The sequence below is a fragment of the Gastrolobium bilobum genome, unplaced genomic scaffold, assembly GCF_033153095.1.
Source record: "Gastrolobium bilobum isolate Gb01-03AN ecotype WA unplaced genomic scaffold, APGP_CSIRO_Gbil_v1 utg4095, whole genome shotgun sequence".
Taxonomy (NCBI): Eukaryota; Viridiplantae; Streptophyta; class Magnoliopsida; order Fabales; family Fabaceae; genus Gastrolobium; species Gastrolobium bilobum.
Genome location: NW_026898132.1, coordinates 74,265 through 89,652, shown reverse-complemented (window position 1 = coordinate 89,652; position 15,388 = coordinate 74,265). Strand labels below are relative to the sequence as shown.

The window sequence follows — 15,388 nt, the reverse complement described above, 5'->3', positions numbered from 1 at the left end:
AAATACTGGTCCAGGGCACTAAGTTCTCCCGCGAGAACTTAGTGCACTAAATATTATAATGGTGTTCTCAAGGTGTTCTCCTGCGAGAACACAATTATAGTAAATATTATAACTATGTTCTCCCGGAAAAACACGTGAAGAACACCATTATAATATTTAGTGCACTAAGTTCTCGCGGGAGAACTTAATGCCCTGGACGGTCCAATGACTGAATTTTTATTTTTTTATATATATATATATATATATATATATATATATGCATCTTTGTTACATACAATTAATTAATTAAGCAAAATGAACAATCTAGGCAAATGGTCCAAAACTGTAGTCTTAATTAATCTTTATTATTGCAGAATCTTATATATAGTAATTCATTATTTTATAAATCCAAGTTTTGATTTATGTTTATTGAACGACATTTCTCAAGTGTTAGAATATGATGACATGTGTTAGAGAATAGTATAAATCATTAAAAAGTCCTCACCCATCAGCTTAAGTTTTTGGGTTGAATTGGTTTTTTACATGGTATCAGATCCTCGTGTCTCCCACTTTCTCTTGTGGAATTTTCTTAGCACAGGTAGGTGGGCCTGTGCATTGTCCACCCTTCAAGCTTAGTGGACTCTTGTGTGAGGGAGCGTGTTAGAGAATAGTATAAACCATTAAAAAGCCCTCACCCACCAGCTTAAGCTTTTGAGTTGAATTGGTTCTTTAGAGCATACATATATAAACTTTTCAATTTTATATTCAATTTTATCAGAAATCGTAATATACAAAGAAAAAAAATCTACTACAGTCTAACTTCACTCAATTTACAATAAATCATGATATTGAGAAGTTACAAAATTCAATATTTTGATACTAAATTTCCCGTCGAACCATAACTTTGACTTAATTTTTAATGATATAAAATGAATATGAAAGAAAAAATAAAATTTGCTCGTCATTATTATTATTATTTGATAAATCTCCAATCATTATTTAATTAGTGTTCTAATTTGGCCGGATGGCCCTGCTCAGCCAGCAAAAATAGCTATTAGGGATCACACAACCTCACACCTAGTGAGGCCTTTTCATCCAACAAAATAAAGGTAAAAAACTAATTTGTTGTTTCAGCAATTAACCGCAATACTCATACACATTAAAGTAAAAAAACTACACAAAAAATAATTTGTTGTTTCTTTTTTGTTCTGTTTTTCTTTGTTTGTCTGGACGTTTAGCCCTTTCATCCAATAAAATAAGGGAAAAATGACGATCATGTAACTGGAACTAAACCAATTTTTCTTGCTGAAAGAACAATTTATGTGGGTCCCATTCATGTAATTAAAATAAAAAACAAAAAGGGCTGGTGCGGAAATCAATGGGTGAGCTGGTAACATTTTTTACATCCTGTTACAGAATACTAGTTTTCCCCATAAAATAAAGGTAAAAAACTACACAAAAGTTATGAACAAATATTTTTCAAACACAGGATCTCACTGAAAGTAAAATGAATGACATAAAATTTATATAATACGAGGGAAGTAACAATAGAAATTTTCTTAACCATTTATTTAAGTGGCTGTGATTTCTATAAATTAAGAGAGATACATTATGAGTATTTGATAATAGGGTTTTATAATTCTTATTCAATATGAGAATTGAAATTTTTCTATACACTCTTCGATTTTCATGCTGGCATGGATCCTACATATAATTTTTTCTAACATATGAATCTCACATATTTTTTGTCTCAACAATATAAGATTTTAATTTTCATTCAACATTAGAATTATAAAACCCTTGATAATAATAATAAAAAATCATGTTCCAGTTTGACCGTGGAGTTAACTTTATTTTTAAGTGTCAGCGAAGCAACGTCAATCCATATAGGAGTCTCCGTATAATAATTTGTAGCATCATTAATTTTTCCCTACTGATAATGACCATTTTATGAAATGAAAATGACTAGGGTGACAAAAATTGTGGCTGCTAAAGATCCTACGGTAATAAGAAAGACACTTTTGTAGATCCATAACCTAACAAGATCTATTTGTTTACAATTTAATACAAAGAACCATGCAAAATTTGTCAGAAATATCAGCTTTTTTTTAATAGTCAATAGTTACAATGATAATGAAATGAACGATGATGAAAAAGAACTATGAATTAAATACAGAGAATTAATAAATAAAAAAAGAATCAAGGAGGGGAAAGCTTTTAGCCATGCTTGTTAGAAAATTTAATCAACGATTCAATCATGTCGCTGCAAAATGTAGAAAGCCGAGAACTAGAAGGGCCTTAGCCATTATTACGTTAAATAAGAGAAGGACAATGTTTTTCTCATGCTACATGAGATAATATTATCTCATGTAGAGACATAATTGGGTAGGTCTCACGGTTAAAAGAAAAGAAAAAAGAAAAAAAAAATACTGACTTGGATTGTGATGTATATGTGACGTGAGATAAAAAATTTTATGTAACTTCAAAAAAACATTTCTCGTAATAGAATTGAAGTTCTCTCACTCTCTATCTATCCATTTATCAATATATCTATCTCTGTATACAAATGATACTCTCTTTTTGTGGTTGCTTTTTTTTGGCTCCCTTTTTTGTGCTTACTTTACGAGAGAAGGGAAAGGCAAGAAGGGTGTATTTGAATAAAAGTTTTTTTAGCAACAAAAATTAAACTTTTTATAAAGCAAAAACGCATGGAATAAAGAAAGAAATTATATTTTTAATTTTTTTCTTCCGGGGTTTAAAAAAAGAACATAATCAAATGATAATAATTTAATTAACGTTAAGTAATTAAACAGTGGGATGAGAGCATGTATTCGATTCTTTATATTACTTTCATTTTTAAAAGAATTTAAAACTTTAATTTTAAGATTAATCCGGAATTGAATTATTCGTGAAACAGTGAATGAATTGAAATATTAAAAAAAATGAAAAATAAATAAAGAGAACAGAGGAAAAGACAGAAAGCGCAACGTCAGAGTTAGCCGTAGGGTTCCCCTTGGGTTTGTGGTTTTGGACAACCTGAGAGAGGTACCCTCATCTCATCATCCACATCTCTCTCTCTCTCTTGAGTTTAATGGTTAAACAACTGAGTCTATATTTTTGTTCATATTTGTGTGGCTAACGTTGGATTTTCTTGGTAATATTATCAAACATGGTTTTCTTCGAACCGTGAAAGGAGGGAAATGCGGATTGCGGCTACACCACCACCCTGCTTCAGCTTCACTTCTCTTTATCACACTCTCTCTTGTTTCTTCTTCTCTATCCAAAAACAAAACTTGTCTCTTGGGTCGGTGCCAAACTAGCACCAAACCGTCAACGTTTCTTGTGGGGAGTTGCTTGCTTCATAGAGAGATAGATAGAGAGAGTGCTCTCTCAAAACTTTCATATTTTATTTTATTTGCTGGGATTTCAGACACTATCCTAAGTTGAATATCATTTTTTTCTTCTTCTTTCTTTGTTCTGTTTCTGTTCTTTCTCTCTTTCTCTCTCCAGTCTATGCTGTGTAGACTGTAGTCTAGCTTCTTCCTTTTTTTTCTTTTTCCATTTCTGTTTTCGGAAAGGTTTGTCCTTAGATCCCAGAAACCTTCCAACCTATGAAAAAACCAAGATCTATGGCCCATAACAAAACCTTATTAGGTTTCTTAAACTTTTAAGCAAAAGATGATGAAAGGTTTGATGTTTCACCAACAACAACAGCAACAACAACCAGTAGTGGAGGAGAACATGTCAAATTTGACTTGTGCATCCGGTGAAGCTAGTGTTTCATCAGGCAACAACAGAACCGAAATTGGTACAAGTTACCCTCAACAATATAACTTGGCTCCACCTGAACCAACTCAGACTCAACCAGTAAAGAGAAAGAGAAACCTTCCTGGCAACCCAGGTTTGTTTCTTTTTTGTTTTGGTTTGATGAATATGTCACTGTCTTGTTTCTCTGAATTATAATGAGTCTAATTTTCTTTTTCTTCTTCTTTTTCTTTTTCATTTTATTCAGACCCTGATGCTGAGGTCATATCCATGTCCCCAAAGAGTCTTATGGCAACTAATAGGTTTTTGTGTGAGATCTGTAACAAAGGGTTTCAAAGAGATCAGAATCTTCAACTTCATAGAAGAGGGCATAACTTGCCATGGAAGCTGAAGCAGAGAACAAGTAAAGAGGTGAGGAAGAAGGTGTATGTGTGTCCAGAAACAACTTGTGTGCACCATGACCCATCAAGGGCCCTGGGGGATCTAACTGGGATCAAGAAGCACTTCTGCAGAAAGCACGGTGAGAAGAAGTGGAAATGTGATAAGTGCTCAAAGAGGTATGCGGTTCAATCAGATTGGAAAGCTCACTCCAAGACCTGTGGCACAAGGGAGTACAGATGTGACTGTGGAACCCTCTTCTCAAGGTAACTAACCAACCTGAATCAATGAGATCAGTCCAGTTTTTAGGATTTGAATCAGAGGTTCACTAACATGAATTGAAATTCACATTAATCTTTTATGGGTATTCGAATTAATAATTATATACTTTCACATATTCTTTATCCCTTCTTACAATATTAGAGAAGATGTTACACTGAAGAGACATTCATTACATTGATATAGTATTCTCCCATAATCCCTCATTCCTTCCCTGAAGAGAGAGAGCAGAAATTCCTAGTGTGGTAAATTTTTAATGCACCAGCTAATATATGGACTATGTATCTGTCTTTTAGTACTTTCACAAAGTTATAAAAAAATGTTGGAAAGATAAGAGAGAGAAAGAGAGGGTCAATATTTCTACACTGTGTCTGTCATAGCACTTTAGTAACATATGCTGGTTTTGTATTTTTGTGTTTTTGTTTTATGACATCCAGGAGAGACAGTTTCATAACCCACAGAGCTTTCTGTGATGCATTAGCAGAGGAAAGTGCAAGAGCCATCACAAGCACAACCAACCCTTCATCCTCTCATCACATAAATCTCCAAACCCAAACCCAAACCCAATTCAATCCCCAAGACCTTCACACTTTCTCATTGAAAAAAGAGCAACACCAGCATCAGCATCATCAGCAGCAGCAAAATTTCAATCTTAGGCCAGAAATACCCCCATGGCTTGGCCCACCTACAAGTGCTGATCTCTCCTCAACCTCATCAATCTTCTCACAAAGATTGGACCAAGAATTTTCACAAACCCATCACCGAGAAAACCCTAACCCTAGCCTTGGTCCCACTCTTCCAGCTGCTACTTACCAAACAACTCATTCCCCACACATGTCAGCTACAGCATTGTTGCAGAAAGCCGCTCAGATGGGTGCAACCATGAGCAGCAGAACTGGTTCCTCACCAACCATGCTCAGGCCCCACCAACAGACTCACGTGTCAGCTGATTCTTGTTTGAACTTGTCCTCACGTGACCAACAAGACCAGATGACACCATGTTCTACAACTACTACTGCTACCGCTACAGGTTTTGGCCATTGCTTAACACCTTATGGGAATAAAGCTGTTGCTGTCTCTTCTTCTGCTTCTGGTGTTCATCCTTCCCTTCTTCATGATGTTCTCAACTCTTTCTCTTCTTCTCCTTCTGCCTTTGAAGGAACAACTTTTGATGACACATTTGGTGGCATTCTTAATTCCAAGAATGATGAGAACTTGCATGATCACACCCTTTCAAAAACAACCACCGCCACCTATCTTGCTGATGACGGTGGCAGTGGCGGTGGCGGTGGTGGAAACGAAGGCTTGACCAGAGATTTCTTGGGTCTTAGGCCCCTCTCTCATAGTGATATTCTCAGCATTGCTGGCATTGGAAACTGCATGAATGATCAACAAAACCAATCTCAAAAGCCATGGCAAGGTTAGCTCCATATATACATATATATATGGATTTTCTTTTTCTTTTTCTTTTTCTTTTAGTAATCTATATAATTTTTAATTTTCCCACCTTTTTTTAGTTTAATTTTTGTTTATGATCTTGTCAATCTTCCCAAAGGGAAGGGACCTTTCGGAATAGATCCCAATATTTTCATTCCTTATGTACTTATTTTGCAAAACTCGTGTTCATATATAGATGAATTATAAAAATACTCGGTGGTAAAACGACGTTTTAATGTTATTATATCAATCAAAGAAATTAGTGGCGTTTGTTCTTAATATCTGAATGTCAAATTCAAACGATACTAATCAAATTTAAGTAGAATAATTAGTTACATGGTTATGGTGTTCGTTTTACTTATACTAGCAAAAAGCAAGTTTAAGAAAATAAACAATATTCAATTAAGTTTGAATTTTATAAAATATTTTTCATGAGTAATTGAGAGAGTGGTTAAAAGTATGTGTTTGTGATATGTAAAATAGTAGGGACAGGGAATTATAACAAAACAATATTCAATTTTGATGGCCTAATTTTATATATTTCTATAATTTTTTAAATTAAAAGTGACCATATAGATAGCGAGGTTTTGTGTATTAATATGGATATTAAAATAGATAATGTTTTCGTATAACTACCCATTTTTAAAACTTCTAAGTCTGGGATGTAATTTATAATTATTCTAGATATTATGTTTTGGGAATATTTAGTCTTTTATTATTTCTTTCCGTTGGATCAATATGAGGTATATTTGTTGTGATAGACATAGCATAAGGTAATTAGTTATTACTTCTTGCACTCTCTTTTATTTCCATTTTTTTTTTGGTGAAAGATTTTATTTCAATTTTTTATTCTTTATAGTGCATCCATCAGTATACACATCGATGTTCGAGAAAGTAGATAGATAAGGTATTAGTATTTTATAGATTGTTTAGTAAGTTTAAGAGATTCGATCTATCTAATAATATATTTTTTTTAATTTCCTTTTCTCCTTTATTAAATTTAAAAACTTCATAGCTAAAAACTAAAATGGACGTTGATGATTGAATGCAATTCACCCCAAAAAAGGAGTTTATTATTACAAATTATAAGTGGGTTTATGCTTGTGAGATTTATCAAAGTTGGGACTTTCTATCAGAGAATGCATACTTTTGTTGTGAAGCAAGAACTAATTCTATCAGACCTTCTATGTCATTGGATGTTTTTTTTCGGTTCAACACAATAATACATGAGTCTCCGAAAATATAAAAGGAAAATCCTTGTTTAAAAGGATTACTATATTTATTTTAAAATTGCTCATAATTTTAGGTGAAGTACATGTAATATCGTGTTTTTGTAAAATTCGGAATCACATTTATTTTCTAAATTCTAATGCCTGATATCAAAATCATTTCAGTATTTCAAAAAAAAAAAATCATTTCACCGTTCATCATTAATTCGTTATTAATTTTGGTAATTATGAAAATGGACTGTGCTTGTATAGCTTTGAATCTTCATATTCACAAGGTGGATATTCTTCACCTTCACGAAGATTTATTCCAACTACGATTTCTGCCAAAATTATTATTTCCTTTAGTCATCACTTAAACTGAATTCAAAATGTCGAAACAAATACGTTCTTAAAATAATTAATCTTATGTCTTTGACAATTTGAGTAAGGTCGAATAGCCAAATACAAGATCAGAACCGAAACATGAAGACAAAACAACAAAACTTGGCGGCACATGTTCATAGAGCAACAATAATATATATACATAGAAAAGTTTGATCACGGGGAAGTGCACATGTGCTCCGAGTGTAAAGTTTCTTAAAAGGGTAGGGTACATGAAAAAGCATTGGATTCTTTGTGATGGGGAGGACTCCTAAATATGATACATATGCATCAATAAAATGTTCGCCTTGTTTAAATAAGTTGTGATTTTTGTGAAATTAAAACCCAGAAAAAAAAAAAAAAAAGATGCTCTTTGATACCTGATGTGGGCACAAGTGGATTTTCAATCCCGAGAGACGATCGATCCCTTGCATCCACTGGCCAATTTTTTTTTCTAACAAAAGATAAAAGCTGTTATTATATAATATGTGTGTGTGTGTGTCTACACATATTGAACATTATATAATATATACAGTACTTTCAAAGTGAAATAAAAGTGACAATAAAAATTGACCTTTCGTTTTATTTACAGCTAGTTTATTTTTTATTTTTTTATATGCTAGTAACAAGACAAAATTAGCTAGTACACTTGCACCCAAAAAATTAAAAATTTACTTGATAAATGTTCAAAAGAATAAAATATATACGAGATGTATTATTGGAGGTATCATTAGTATAATAATTGTTTGAGTAGCAACTTTATAATATGGAAAGTGTGAGACAGGTGGTTATCTCTACGACCTTTACCCTATTTATTTATGAGTTTTATTAATTTCATGTTAAAGGAGATAAGTTATCTCATGTCATGAAGATTAACTTGTGGGCTCCACTATCTGAAAAATAAAAAGAAAAGAAAAAAAAAGAAGGCACAGTTATCGAAGGATGTGTAAGAGAAAAATTTATCACATGTAACATAAGAGTAGTTTTTCTCCTTATTTATTTGATATATTAGGTCAATGCAGATATAGGTACGATAAGGAGCTTTGAAAGTGCCGTTGGCGCCCCTAGCTAGTTTCACTGGTTTTTGTAAAGGCAAAACATCTTTGTAGCGAAGGATTCCTCTGAATCCCAATGTTCTAATATAGTGAGCCTTCATCTTACACATGACACTTTCGTCTTACATATGAGAAGGAAAGAATTAAAGAATGAGCGAGTGTACTAAAAACAATTGTCAAGGAATCAAAACATAAAAAAATATTTAAGGAAGAATACAATAACACACATATTATCAGGTGTTCTAATATAATATATTCAATGTTCCACTAAACCACCCTCAAACACTAAACCAATGTTATTAAATCCCAATATATAGGTCATCCATTCATCTAGGGTACTATGTTATTGAGTCACCAGTTTAACAACGAGCTACTAGTTGAACCGCATGATCCGAATAGATGTATATAAATTTGTATTTTATACTCAAATTTTTTTATAATAATTTCTATATTGTCTAGCAAAATCCATAATTAGGTCTATCTAAAATTATCCAAAATTATGTCTCATAATAAATGTGCAAATCAGTTTACAAAACAAGGCCTTGGCATGGAAGAGAATATCATCATCTTCAATCAATCTCCTCAAATGATCAGTTTACTCGATGAACATTTACTTACTTTTCATAACTATAGAAGTCTTGCATCTTGGTAATTTATTTTTTCGGACTTATGCTCTCCCTAATTCAGAAAAAAAAATTATCCATAAAAAAATGAAATTAATATCACATTTCAAATTTCAAATTAGCTCTTCCTCCTTGTCTCCTATGCTTTCACTGTTTCACATTTCAATCCAACTTACTTACAAATTTCACTTTTCATTTCAATTTCATTGTTTAAATGTTTAATCATGTTTTATTTTTTGCGTGATTGATATGTGTATATGTGAATTGAAAATAGTGCAATCCAACTTAGAAATTTTGCATTTGGTCGTTGCTTAAAAAATGACGTTGTTTCACTTTAATTTTTTTTTCAAAATAAAATAAAATGCATGACGATCCGATTAACAAAAATTGACTGGTAATCACTTTTATCAAAAACTAGCTTAGTCAAATTAATTCTCACCGGTTCGATTGCATAGTCTCTTCGTTAGCTAACTCAAATTGGTTAAATTATGGGTTTACCGATTTTCGGATCAACTGAAAAGTCGAGCTGGATTTAATAACATTGCACTAAACAACCAATTTTGTACAAAGTTTTGTTTTGATTTTTTTTTTTTTTGAAAATATTATAGTACAGAGTTTTGAATTGGTATGAATGGGCTATAGCCATGTTCAGTCAATTTTGTTACTTTCTTTGAAGATGTCAGAATGGTTTCTCTCGCCTGAAGTTTTCAAATCTGATCACTTTGATTTTTTCCGGTGCATGTTCAATTGTTCTGTCCTTGTCAGCCACTATCTTATTAAAATCAATAAATGGTTTGTGAATTTACAATCCTCCCTTCCCCTTTCTCTTTCTGTTATTTGGAGCTTATATTCAAGAGTAATGAGTTCCATATTAATTTATAATGGATTAAGTGAAGTGTATGTATAGAGATAGATTCATAAATTCAAAATCTTAAATTTTGTTAAGATTTGGTGTCGAACTCACTTGCTACAATTAAAATAACTTAGTCCATTGACAGTGATCCGCTGGCGCAAGGGTTCACTCCATGGACTCTCCTGACAAAATAGTCATTGTCACACTTCTGATCATATCCCGTGTCGCAGCAATGGAAATGGAGTTTTCCAAATCAACACCTTATGACGTTTTCGGGCCAAAAGAAACGTTAGGATTAATAAAAGCAAAAAGTACATACTCCAGTTTTAACAAATATTATAAAAAAATCATATAAAACAGAACTAGTGATAGAACTTGTTATTACAGGTCATTTGTGTTAAGCATGGTTGCTCCACTCCACCTCTAAAGTGAAGCATAGTAGACATTGCTGTATAATACCAATCATCTTTAAACTTAAGATATCAGTGTTATTCTTCTAGCTTTATATGAAGGGGGTTTCTATAATTTATTTATATTTTGGCCATGGAGATAATTAAATGATATGGTAATTGGATGTTTGTCATTTTTATGCTAGTGCTTAGATTTCTTTGTGAGAAAAGGAAGGGGCAGGGACAAATAAACAACAAAAAGGAAAGGGTGGTGGGCTAGCTAGCTACTAAGCTAGAGCACGAAGAGCAAAAAAAAGCACACTCCCCCATGGCCATATATTCCTCTAAGTTGCTGTTTGTATTGGCTGTTGATGTGCTTTGTTGGGGTGCTTTTTGTCTGGCAGTTTCAATTAGAAGTAGAAGGCAAAAAAAAAAAGAGAGAGTATATAGTGGTACCTCTAAAAGCTGAGAGTTGCCAGAATGAATGAAGGGATTTTGTTTGTTTTTTGCATTTTTTTTTTTAATGATGGGCATATATAGAGCCATAATCCTAGTTGACTTGTCATTGTAGAAGACTAAAAAGATGCTGTCCCTCCCTTTCCTTTGGCCAAAAAAAAAATGCCAATTTTTTTATTCATGTTTGACTAACCTCTTATTGCTTACTTCCTCTTATCACATCGTCTATATGAACAAATTTTCGGTGCATGAGATGTAGGTACATCTTATTCATAAAGAGAAAGTTTTTAGAACTTAAATAGAAGAATAAATTAAAAGTTGGATTCAAATGAGAGAAAACTTTTCACATTACAAAAAAAAAGAGTACCCATTTGGGTACTCTTGATGCACTGAAGATTTGTTCCGTCTATATCATGTAACAAGTTCTAGGTTTTTTCCCCATCAATAAAGTGACAAATCTATGTTCATGAATTGAAACGAGAGCTTAGAGTTTTTATTACAAAAAGCAGGCATATTATGTGATTTATTTCTTTCTTTTTTCTTAAAGAATTATGCATGATAGTGGTGCTTGTAAATTGTAATACTTGAAAAAGAAAAGAAAAATTTGACAGTTACAAATCTTTTACCAAATTCTTGTTAAAAATATGTATATGTTTTTACATAAAATATAGATTAGGGAAGGAATATCCCAAACAAGGTAAGGGAAGGCCCAATTTTGTTAGAAATTTTAGAATAAGTTGATATTGTTATTTCCTCTTGCATAATGAATGGCTTTCACCACTTTAGCATATCTAACAAGAAACAACTATATTTCAATTTTGACAAATTCTGACTTGGTCAAAAAATTCTAGTTGCATAGCAAAAAGAAAAAGCGATTTCCAAATTGCAACTCTACTTGAGATTTCAAATGGGGCTTCTGGTCACAAATCCAATGGCCCATCGTATTCGTATTCACGGCTTCTACCCAAAAAAATTGGTTAGATGGAATAGTGTGACCATAGCTCAATTGGCATGAATTAACTAGTCAATTCACTTCTCTCATAAAAACTCCGATGGAATGTATATTTTACAGTTTTCCAATTTTATTTATTTATTTACTTTTTTTGCAATATAATCCAAACAACCTTAAATATACATTTACAAATAAATTTATCAATAATATTCAAAAAATAGAAATTGCTTCACTGCAAAATCAGGTTTACAAAATCCAATTCACAACACTACTCAGCTGAGAGTTTGTCTCAGAAATCCGTAGCTTCATCTAAAAGTTCAGGAACTCTATAAATTTAATGTACTCTTTATCACAAAGGCTTGAAGAGGTTATTACATCACTATCCGTCAAGACTCTAATTATATGGCCTCTTTCTTCCAATTAAACTCAGGGAATATTCAACTAAGCTACATAAACTTACCAGCAGACAATGTGAGACTGAAAAAAAAAATAAAAAAAAAAAAGATACAGATGATTATTTTGGAGACTGTTGAGAATCATCTTTTTGCTCTTGTTTTGACCCTGTCACTGCAGCAGTTGCTGCTGCTGTCACGGCAGCTGCAGCTGCACCCATTTTTATGCCACCTGCGGCCTTCATTGCACCTGCTATTTTAGCAAATGCTGCTATGCCTCCAACAAGGATAGCTCTCAATGCAACTGTTGGTTTTACTGCCATATCTAAGACGGACTACCTGCAAAAATCAAGTCAAACTAATGCCACCTTCCAAACCAAATAAGTTCATGAATCATGACACCAACATAGTATGATCATGGCATGCCACAACACCGTGGTTTCCATCAATCAAGAACATTTAAACGTAAATAAAATAAAATAAAGCACTTCCTCCTACTCACTGCTTCTGGGAAGGTAGTAGAGATCATGATGCCTTAAAACCATTGTTTAACAGTTTGTTTGGTATTACAAGCGATTGTAAAACAACTTCCAGGAGGAAAATATGGTATGCATAAATCATAAGGAAAAAAAAAAAGGATATGCATGAAGTAATATATCAAGTCCAAAAAGAGAATTATGGAACTTCTCTTTCTATAGCATGCATTCTTGCCAAATATTTTAAACTACTCAGATTAAGCTTTTGTGGAATGACCTGAACATTGGGATACCGGATACCCAAACCAAAAAACAAACTCACATAAGACTTATCCCTTTCAGAAGGTGAAGGTCTTGACACAATACTAGAATTGATATCATTATAAAAACATATTCCATACATTATGATAAATGATTTTGTTGAAATTTTGGTATTTGACAGACCACAATAGCATCAATGGATTCATGTGGCCGGCCCCACCTAGTGGGATAAGGATTGGTTGTGGTTGTATTCCATCCATTCCCATCAAAGTGCTCAACCACAAGACTAGCATATACTTCACATTAGAGAAGCCTCTACAATTTGAAATCCTAGATACCATAAAATATAATTTTCCTTTGCAAATGATCAAAAGCAGGGTTTAAACTGAGACCACCGATGTTAATTTTCTCTGTTCCTGAGAAATGTTTTTTGTTATAGTAGTTGAACCTATGGTGTACAATATGATTCTTTTTCACCTTTTAATTCTTTCAAACACCAAAACCTTGTTGATTCTGTACGTAGGCCTTTATCTCTATTAAAATTTTGAGAATAATGTAATCAACCTGGAACCTATACAGTTGGCAACCACCTAACGAAGATCTAAAGATATCCGCTGACATGAAATGATAGTACGAAAGAAAAGAGCACAAAGGCAACATCAGAGAGAAAATTGTAACTCTCCCCATCACCTAATGTGAATTTGCCTTCCTTGAAGCTAGCCAATGATAAAATGATATTTACTAGAACTTTAGTAAATAACTTTAAACCTCAAATGCACCCAGAATCAAATTATTTGGTTTTGAAGGTAGATCAGAATCAATTTCAAATAACAACTGTGGTTCATTGCGACTATGACTCTTTGGAAGACAGATAGCTAGTATTTCTCCGTTATTACACTTAAGAATTGCATGCCATAAGTCACAACGGCTTCAATACAAGAAATATTTTATTTTTTTCCTTTACTAATTCCAATATTTCACAGCAGTAATCAGTCTAATGAGCTATACCTGTAATCAAAACTTTACAATATTGACTTGTAAAACAATCCCTCCAATGCCATGGGAATAGATACTTTTTTTTTTCACTTGTCCTCTTTCATAGTGAAAATTATGAGGAAAAAAAAAAATCATTTTGACATTAAGTTAGTTGAAGCAAGACATTAATCAAAACTCCTCCTTTTGATCATTGGCAAACAAGCCCATGAAGGAAGCAAGTTCATGGAACTTAAGTTACATATTTAGTTTTGACTTTCCAGTATTAACTTGTGAAACAACAAACTATCATAAGCAACCCTCATTATACAAGCCCAAACCAAAACATAATTTTCCCCCAATTCATATCTTGATTAAACTGTTCAGGAATTATTTTATTCTCTTCTTTGGTTTTCATTCTGAGCCTAAAACAGAGGTCATTCTCTCATAAAAAAGGATCAAATTTTGAAAATTTCGATGGCATGTACAATTTATATAGAAGTTTAAAGTTCTAAAGAAAAAAAAAAGGAGCAAAATGAATAATAATCTAACCTGAAATTGAAAAGGGAGCTCGATCCACCTCAAAGATGAAACCTTCAAAATGATATTTGAAGAGCGAAACAAAAGGGACGCGATGAATCTAATGCTCTACTATGTTTCCCTTTACCTCAAATCTAGAAATAAGGTTGCGCTGTGTGGATGTAGAAAAACGACATGTCGTTTCTTTCCACGAGCTAAGGCTTCTGTTTGGCTTGACAACAATACACATACAAACTCCAATTACATTCCTAGAAACTAAAATGTAGGAACAAAAATTATATTTGATGTATAGGAGAGGTCTTATAACTTATTATTGTCATTTGTTTTTTATTTTGAATCAAAATTAAATCAAAGGCTGTAATCGTTAATTTAATATTTATTCAAAAGTAAAAAAAAAAATTAGTTGTAAAAGGTTCTAAGTATAACCTTCTTCTTTTATATTTATAAAAAAATTTAAAATATACAATTTTGTGTCATTTTAAATGAAATGAAATTATTTTAGTATTTATTAGCTGGCCTTTTACATTTTAACAAAAATGCACAAAGACACGATAATTTCACTTAAAATGGCAAAAAGTCGTGGGCAAAAAAATTTAAATATTATTATTCAAATAAGAACGTACAAAAACGTAACATTTTGAAATCAATTTATCGATCTATAACAACCATTTAGGCAAAAATAGGGTGCGAAAATAAGGCGCATTAGGGTGCTGGGTCGCGCACTATTCAAGCGCGACGCATCCGACATTGACACATGGCACAAAAAATCATAAAACATTGGAAGGCCATAATTTTGATTCCAGTGTCCAAATCAGGTAATTTTTTTTATTCTACATAACTTTTCGAGATTACGCAATAACATCTCATTGAAGGGGATTTGGTTAAAATACTTTACAAATTTTTTTTGAATTTGGGATATGTTTCCGTAAAATTTCGGAAGGCTATAACTTTTAACTCGGGTGTTTGAATAAGATATTTTTTTCATTCCACAT

At 32.6% G+C, this 15,388-nt stretch overlaps 2 protein-coding genes across 3 annotated transcripts; one reads left to right on the top strand and one right to left on the bottom strand.

The window, feature by feature from the left end:
- The first annotated feature begins 3,076 nt into the window (after window positions 1-3,076).
- On the top strand, window positions 3,077-5,976 carry LOC133313025 (protein indeterminate-domain 7-like). Its single transcript, XM_061514328.1, has 3 exons — window positions 3,077-3,880; window positions 3,992-4,388; window positions 4,839-5,976. Exons 1-3 carry the CDS (start codon window positions 3,658-3,660, stop codon window positions 5,824-5,826), a joined length of 1,608 nt encoding a protein of 535 aa, XP_061370312.1. The 5' UTR covers window positions 3,077-3,657; the 3' UTR covers window positions 5,827-5,976.
- A 6,023-nt stretch (window positions 5,977-11,999) lies between these two features.
- On the bottom strand, window positions 12,000-14,572 carry LOC133313056 (uncharacterized). 2 transcript variants are annotated; one of them, XM_061514365.1, is made up of 2 exons: window positions 14,409-14,572; window positions 12,000-12,482 (listed from the first exon to the last, which is right to left on the bottom strand). In XM_061514365.1, exon 2 carries the CDS (start codon window positions 12,468-12,470, stop codon window positions 12,270-12,272), a length of 201 nt encoding a protein of 66 aa, XP_061370349.1. In that variant the 5' UTR covers window positions 12,471-12,482; window positions 14,409-14,572; the 3' UTR covers window positions 12,000-12,269. The 2 variants fall into 2 exon arrangements, with proteins under 2 accessions (XP_061370349.1, XP_061370348.1); XM_061514364.1 differs by having other exon boundaries at window positions 12,000-12,486; window positions 14,409-14,558.
- Window positions 14,573-15,388: the final 816 nt, after the last annotated feature.